Genomic DNA, 7,500 nt, shown 5'->3' with positions numbered 1-7,500 from the left:
GCTCACTTCACTCCCCTCCTCCCCCACCCCCCCTCTCTCTCTCTCTCTGTCTGTCAGTCTGTCCCATCCTCACTCTGCCCCCTACTAATATAATGCAGCACCCTACCACAAATCTCTCTCTATGTCTCCGGATGTGTCCGGGCAGTGATTCTCTCCGGATGTGTCCGGGCGGTGTTTGTCTCCGGACGTGTCCAGGCAGTGTTTGTCTCCGGACGTGTCCGGGCGGTGTTTGTCTCCCGACGTGTCCGGGCGGTGTTTGTCTCCCGACGTGTCCGGGCGGTGTTTGTCTCCTGACGTGTCTGGGCGGTGTTTGTCTCCCGACGTGTTTGTCTCCGGATGTGTCCAGGCAGTACTTGCCTCCAGATGTGTCCGAGCGGTGTTTGTCTCCGGACGTGTCTGGAAGACAAACTCCGGACCTGTTGGGTGTTTGTCTCATGACGTGTCCAGGCGGTGTTTATGTCTGGGCGGTGTTTGTCTCCGGGCGTTGTTTATCTTCAGACATTGTTTGTCTCCGGACCTGTCCGGGCCATGTTTGTTTGTCTACAGACCTGTTCAGGCTGTGTCTGTTTGTCTCTGGACCTGTCCTGGCCATGTCTGTTTGTCTCAGGACCTGTCCAGGCCATGTCTTTTTGTCTCAGGACCTGTCCAGGCTGTGTCTGTTTGTCTCCGGACCTGTACAGGCTGTGTCTGTTTGTCTCCGGACCTGTCCAGGCCGTGTCTGTTTGTCTCAGGACCTGTCCGGGCCATGTCTTTCTGTCTCAGGACCTGTCCAGGCTGTGTCTGTTTGTCTCCGGACCTGTCCCGGCCGTGTCTGTTTGTCTCCAGACCTGGCTGGGCCATGTCTGTTTGTCTCCAGACCTGTCCGAGCCATGTCTGTTTGTCTTCGGATCTGTCCGAGCCGTGTCTGTTTGTCTTCGGATCTGTCCGGGCCGTGTCTGTTTGTCTTCGGATCTGCCCGGGCCGTGTCTGTTTGTCTCCAGACCTGTCCATGCCGTGTCTGTACCACGATCGACTGTCATAGTGTTGGTCGCTTGGCATGTGGCTTAAGCACTCAAGCAAGCACTCCAATGAAATGGTTGATAAGCAACGGCTGGCTTGGCAAGTGATAGCAAGCTGATTGCCTCCAGATGTGTCCGAGCGGTGTTTGTCTCCGGACGTGTCTGGAAGACAAACTCCGGACCTGTTGGGTGTTTGTCTCATGACGTTTGATTTTTTCCCACCCATCACATGACGATTGGCAGCTGTTATAAAGAATAATGTTTCTGCACATCTTGAAACGGCTATAATGCAACGTTGTTTTTTAAACATGATTTAAACATGATTGAAACGGCTATAATGCAACGTTGTTTTTTAAACATGATTGATGATCTGATTGGTCATGGCACATACCCGCAAAAAAACTAAACATCGCCGATTTCTTCACATCTTCAGATTTCACTCCAGATTTCGAGTTATTTAGTCCATGTGATCCAATCCTCCAAACTCAAATTATATATCTATGATATACCTTCATTAGTCTTTGAGAGTAGATCATGGAAAATTGCATCATCATATAATGCATGAAATCACTCCAAGCTCCTAATTTGAAAACTATAGCACTACACAAGCGATGTATGCAGCAATTCATATGTATGTAGATGAGGATTTCGATGATGTGAGTGAGGAAAGTGATTAAAAAACAATTTGAGTGCTTTATCATTAATAAAGAATTACGGCCTGTTCCAACTCAAGGTGTTGTTGAGCAGGCCAACAAAATGGCAAATTATGACCCCAGCAGGGGAGAGCAAGGAAACTGAGGCTGAGATCGAGATGCTCTTGATGAAGGATAAAATTAAATAACTTAATTATCTTCAAAAGGGGTGTTTTAATTAACCCAAACACCCAATTTTTACTCATGCACTCTGTTGGAGTTCCCTTAGTATGCATGCAAAATTTCAGGCTGCAAAGTGTCATGTTTTTGGAGTTATGGAGGAGACACACACACTGACACACACTCACATGAAAGACAAGTAAATGCCACCCGTCGTTTTGCTGACGGGAATACCAACGGGAGGGAGAAAAAGAGTGGGGAGAGAAAGACAGACAGAGAGACAGACAGAGAGACAGACAGAGAGACAGACAGACAGACAGACAGACAGACAGACAGACAGACAGACAGACAGAGAGAGAGAGAGAGAGAGAGAGAGAGAGAGAGAGAGAGAGAGAGAGAGAGAGAGAGAGAGAGAGACAGGGTAACCAAGGAAGGAGTGGGGGGGAGGGGGCGAGGAGGAGTGGGGAGCAAGGAGGGAGGGGTGTCACGGGGGGGGTTGGGGAGCGAAGAGGGGTGGGGGAAGGGAAAGCAGTGTGAGTGGAGGAGAAGGGAAGGCATTGTGAGGGGAGGGTCACTGTCCGGACATGTGCGGAGATAACCATCATCCAGACATAACCACCGTCTGGAGACAGAGAGAGAGGGAGACGTGGGAGGGGGGGTGGAGAGAAAGAGAAAGAGAGAGAGAGAGAGAGAGAGAGAGAGAGAGAGAGAGAGAGAGAGAGAGAGAGAGAGAGAGAGAGAGAGAGAGAGAGAGAGAGAGAGAGAGAGAGAGAGAGAGAGATGAGGAGGAGATAGAAAGGGGGGAGGGAGAGAGGTGTGGGAGGAGGTTGCTGCACTGTATTAGAAAGGGGTGGAGCTAGGGTGGGACAAAGAGAGTGAGAGAGGGGTGGGGGTGGGGAAGTTAGCAGAGAGAATATTATGCTTTATGAAACACACACACACACACACGTATATACGTTAGTGCTTAGCTGTCTGATTTCAGTTATCGGCTGATTGGAGTCAGTGTGATTACCGACTGCAGTACGTGCTATACACAATCCAAAAACCTTGAGTAGCTTTCACCATTGTTTTGGGGGAATTTTAATTAACAAATTTAAAAAACAACGTTGCATTATAGCCGTTTCAAGATGTGCAGAAACATTATTCTTTATAACAGCTGCCAATCGTCATGTGATGGGTGGGAAAAAAATCTGGCTCTGTAATTTAGAAAACATGTTAATGTGGAAAAAAGCACGGAAATTGGGTGTTATCAAAGGTATATCTCACAAAGATATACCTTTGATAACATTGAAACTCATTAACATTGAAATTGAAAAAAGATATACCTTGAAACTCACAAAGATAAATCACGTAATCTTGCTAAGGCACAACCGATTCATATAAACAAACAATTGCTTTAGAAACAGCCGCGAGGTCAAATGACAAAGGAAAACATGCTACTTTGGAGTTCCCTTAGCCTTAGTATGCATACAAAGTTTCAGGCCGCTAGGTTTCATGGTTTTGGAGTTATGAAGGAGACACACACACTGACATTTATTAGTATAGTTATAAAAAGGTCCAAGTGGTCTCAAGCTCTAAATGGTCAAGGGTCCAAACAGTCAAATCTGGCTGATGGGTGTAAGGGGTCTAAATGGTATTCATGTCGAAAGGGTTTAAAGGTATTTGAAGGGCTATAAAGGTCTAAATGGTATTAAAGGTCTAAATGGTGAAGGGATCTTAAGGTGTCTAAAGTGTCAAAAGGGTCTTAAAGGTAAAAGGGGTCATCAGTGTCATAAAGGTGAAATAGGTCTTCATGGATCTTTTGGGTCATCAGGGTCTTTTGGGTATGAGGGGTCTTTTGGGTCCTCTAGGTCTTTTGGATCCTCTGTGTACATGCATGTACGTGCGCACCATATGGACCATATTGTGGGGATGGCTGGGGAAGCTTGGTCCAAGTCTTTTACGAACCGGTTGGCCAGGCCTGACGTTCGATTAAGGTTAAGGCAGTAATTTGTAATTTGTTCAGGGTGCCACCGAGAGCTCACCTATTCTTCGTGAAGGACACCGAGGGATCTTTAAAGTCCACCAACTAATGCTGGAAGACAGGACGCCAGTTTAACATCCTTCCAAGAAATGGCACACATTGATGAATCACCCTGCCTGTGAAACACGGGGTGATGAGATGACACCGGGATGACAGCTGGGTCGGGATTTAAACACAAACGAGACAGCTTAGAGGAGAGTGTGCATTGCTCGAGCCAATCCTGCCAGCTACAATGTTAATATTATTGTCATTATGCCATTGTCATTGGATGGAATTGATCGATTAATTTGTGGTCAGAATAATTTTGACTAAAAACACAACTTGCATGAGGCGGCAGTCGGGAGTGGAGGAAGATGCATCAACAACCCAAGGTATGCTGGTGATACCACTTTGTTGGCAGAAAGTAAGGAGGAATCGATGAAACTGTTGCAGACGATGAAGAAGAGAAGTGAAAAGGTGGGTCTTTATTTAAACCTCAAAAATATTAAAATCTTGTTCACTGAGGAGTTTGACGTGTTCAGAAGGGGTGTGGTCCATTACCAATCAGCTTGTAGAGCACTCACCAAGTGGCTCGCTTGATTTTAAGCACTTAAGCAAGCACTCCAATGAAACGGTTGATAAGGAACGGCTGTCTTGGCAAGCGAGAGCAAGCTGATGGTTAATGGAACACACCGCCAGTGGATGGAGTAAAGGCTGCAACCAAGCTGTCTCTGCCAGAGCTTCGGAAAGCAGGGCAGGGTATGGATGTTTGGAGACATCTGATCATGAATGTCACCAGAAATCGGGCACGACTTAACGGAATTGTATAACTGGTAAAAAAGCACCGACAGATGTGTGGACCAGCGACTGTTAGCCAATACACCGCCCATGAGTAAGTTCATCAAATTTTCTCGAAATTTCCCTTTGGCGAGTATTAAACAATACTAACGGACATTAAGAATATGGTTACATATCAAATAAAGGTCACAATTGGGTCAAAAGAGTGTTGGTGACAATATTACAATTGAAACCATGGCCAGGAAAAAAAATCACATACATATGAGGCCCCTAGATAGGTTATAAACAATCCATATACAGTCCACATATAATCTGATCATGGCTCGAAAAATCGAACAGGCAATGGGATTCATCATTCATGTGTAAAGATTCACGTAAACATATTTGTGCTAAAGATTGTTGCTGCTTACCTGGAGACTTAGCAAGTCAAGACCGCTCTGATCTGTTTGTCCAAAGAAGACGCGATAAGTATAGAATGCCTTAATCACGTTGAGTGTCCTCCAAACTTTTTCCAGTTTAATAGCGACTGTTTAAAAACGTAATTGTATGTTGGACAGAATTGAATGAAACGTTTGTGGCTATAAAAATTTTTACGTCCGGAAGGTGTGCCCCATGAAAGCCATGATAACCTATTATACACTTTAACACGGAGTTCGTGCAAGGCGCAACCCCCCCTTGAGGATGGGGGGGGGAGTTAAATCGCTACGACCTCTGTCATGTGACCTTTAGCCCCCTGTCAAGTTTGGTTGTGATTGGATAAGTAACAACCTAATGTATCGCAGTCAAAAAAACAGTCAGACAGACAGACGGACAGAAACCAAATTACGTGTTTTTATAAGATTATTTAGGTGAACATGCATTCTGAAACACTGTTTTAAGGATGAGCACACATTCCGAAATATCCTTTCAATGATGAGCATGCATTCTGAAACACTGTTTGAAAGGCTAGCATGCCTTCTGACACACCATCTATCAGGTGAGAACACAATGCCAAACACCATTCATGGTGTGAGTTTATATTTTGTTACAAAATGTGTATTTCTATATATTCCAGGTGAGCGAGTCATGTAATCAGGGAAGAATACTGTCACAACTTTCACTGCAGGGTGAGCATTGTTTCATGCATGATATTTGAAACAGGCTGTAAACTTACCACAAGGTTACCAATGACCATGACCAGCATGAAAACGAGGAGACAGGTGGGTTGGTTGGCGACCTGCATGCAGTCCCACATGGTTTCGATCCACTCGCCACAGAGCACACGGAACACAATGAGGAATGAGTGAAAGAAATCATTCATGTGCCACCGTGGGAGCGTGCAGTCAGTGGAGATCTTGCACACGCACTCCTTGTAGCTCTTTCCAAAGAGCTGCATACCTACCACAGCGAAAATGAAGACTATGATGCCGAGCACCAGGGTCAGGTTCCCCAAGGCACCAACTGAGTTCCCAATGATCTTGATAAGCATGTTCATTGTTGGCCACGACTTGGCCAGTTTGAAGACTCGCAGCTGCCAAGAGAGAAGGAATATGTGCGTCTCGATGTTCGGCAGGTTCAGGGATGTATGTGCTTAACTTACAATGAAAACCAAATAAATGGCATATGTGAGTCAGAGAATGGCATCGTATAGCGTCTACATTCATATTTACCATGATTTAGGTTTGTTTATACAGAGGTCGAAGGTCATGAAAGAGCTGGACAACTAAGGTCACCATGGCGACAGACTGATAGAAGGGCAAAGGGGCTATCTAACAGGTGAATAAGGTACAAATGGTATTTACAATCAACAATACTTCTTGTTGAATGCTGCAACCATGTCGATTGCTCCGTACATCGTGGAAATGTTCAAAACCACTTTTCTTGTGGTTATGGTATGTTTCACGACTGTATTAATATAATACTCTCAGCTGCTGTTCCATTTGATTGATGAGAAAAGCATTGAATTGACATCACTCTCTTACAGTGAACGCTATCTATTTACATCAGAGATCACATCACCTGATATTTACCTTTGAATTAAAGTGAACTTCAGGAGGCCAATTCAAATATTTAGTATAACTGTTTTTAAAGTGCAGTGTGTTGTGACCGATTTATATTGAAGTGCAAACAGGGTGCTGCAAGGGTGTCAAATAACACTGTCTAATAATGATGAAACAGGGTGCAGCACATTGTCAAATAACATCATCTAATAAGGATGAAATAACTTTGTTGAATAATGATGAAACAGGGTGCTGTGAGGTTGTAAAATAACATCGTCTAATAATGATGAAATAACTTTGTCGAACAATGATGAAACAGGGTGCTGTGAGGTTGTAAAATAACATCGTCGAATAATGATGAAACATGGTGCTGCAAGGTTGTGAAATAACATCATTTAATAATGATGAAATAACTTTGTCAAATAATGATGAAACAGGGTGCTGCAAGGTTGTAAAATAACATCGCCTAATAATGATGAAACATGATGCTGCAAGGTTGTAAAATAACATCATCTAATAATGATGAAATAACTGTCGAATAATGATGAAACAGGGTGCTGCTGGTTATAAAACTCCATCGTTTAATAATGATGAAACAGGGTGCTGCAGGTTATAAAACTACATCGTCTAATAATGATGAAACATGGTGCTGCAAAGTTGTAAAATAACATCATCTAATAATGATGAAACATGGTGCTGTGAGGCTATCCAATAACATCGTCTCATAATGATGAACCAGGGTGCTGAAGGTTGTTAAATAGCATAGTCTAATAATGATGACATCAAAATAATCGTGATATGTAGTGCTTTTCAAAGAATCCTTCGCTGTATTCCTTTGCGATTGCTAACTGCCAATAATTGACAGCCAATGGAATATCCGTGTAATCAATCTTCATGGGTTTTTTTGATAA

The 7,500-nt window shown here is 43.9% G+C and overlaps 1 protein-coding gene across 6 annotated transcripts in view; it reads right to left on the bottom strand.

Annotated features, from left to right (window-relative positions):
* LOC147030369 (sodium channel protein type 1 subunit alpha-like) overlaps window positions 1–7,500 on the bottom strand; it is a 269,967-nt gene that overhangs the window by 145,063 nt on the left and 117,404 nt on the right. For all 6 annotated transcript variants that reach the window (XM_085874344.1, XM_085874339.1, XM_085874338.1 and 3 more), the window contains one exon: window positions 5,764–6,120. In XM_085874344.1, coding sequence (XP_085730470.1) covers window positions 5,764–6,120 — 357 coding nt within the window. The remainder of the gene's footprint in view (window positions 1–5,763; window positions 6,121–7,500) is intronic.

The sequence above is a fragment of the Eptatretus burgeri genome, chromosome 3 (assembly GCF_056783735.1).
Source record: "Eptatretus burgeri isolate ZD-2024b chromosome 3, Ebu_testis_v1, whole genome shotgun sequence".
In the NCBI taxonomy this organism is placed as follows: domain Eukaryota; kingdom Metazoa; phylum Chordata; class Myxini; order Myxiniformes; family Myxinidae; genus Eptatretus; species Eptatretus burgeri.
The sequence above is the reverse complement of the archived record's forward strand: the minus strand, read 5'-3'. Positions and strand labels throughout refer to the sequence as shown.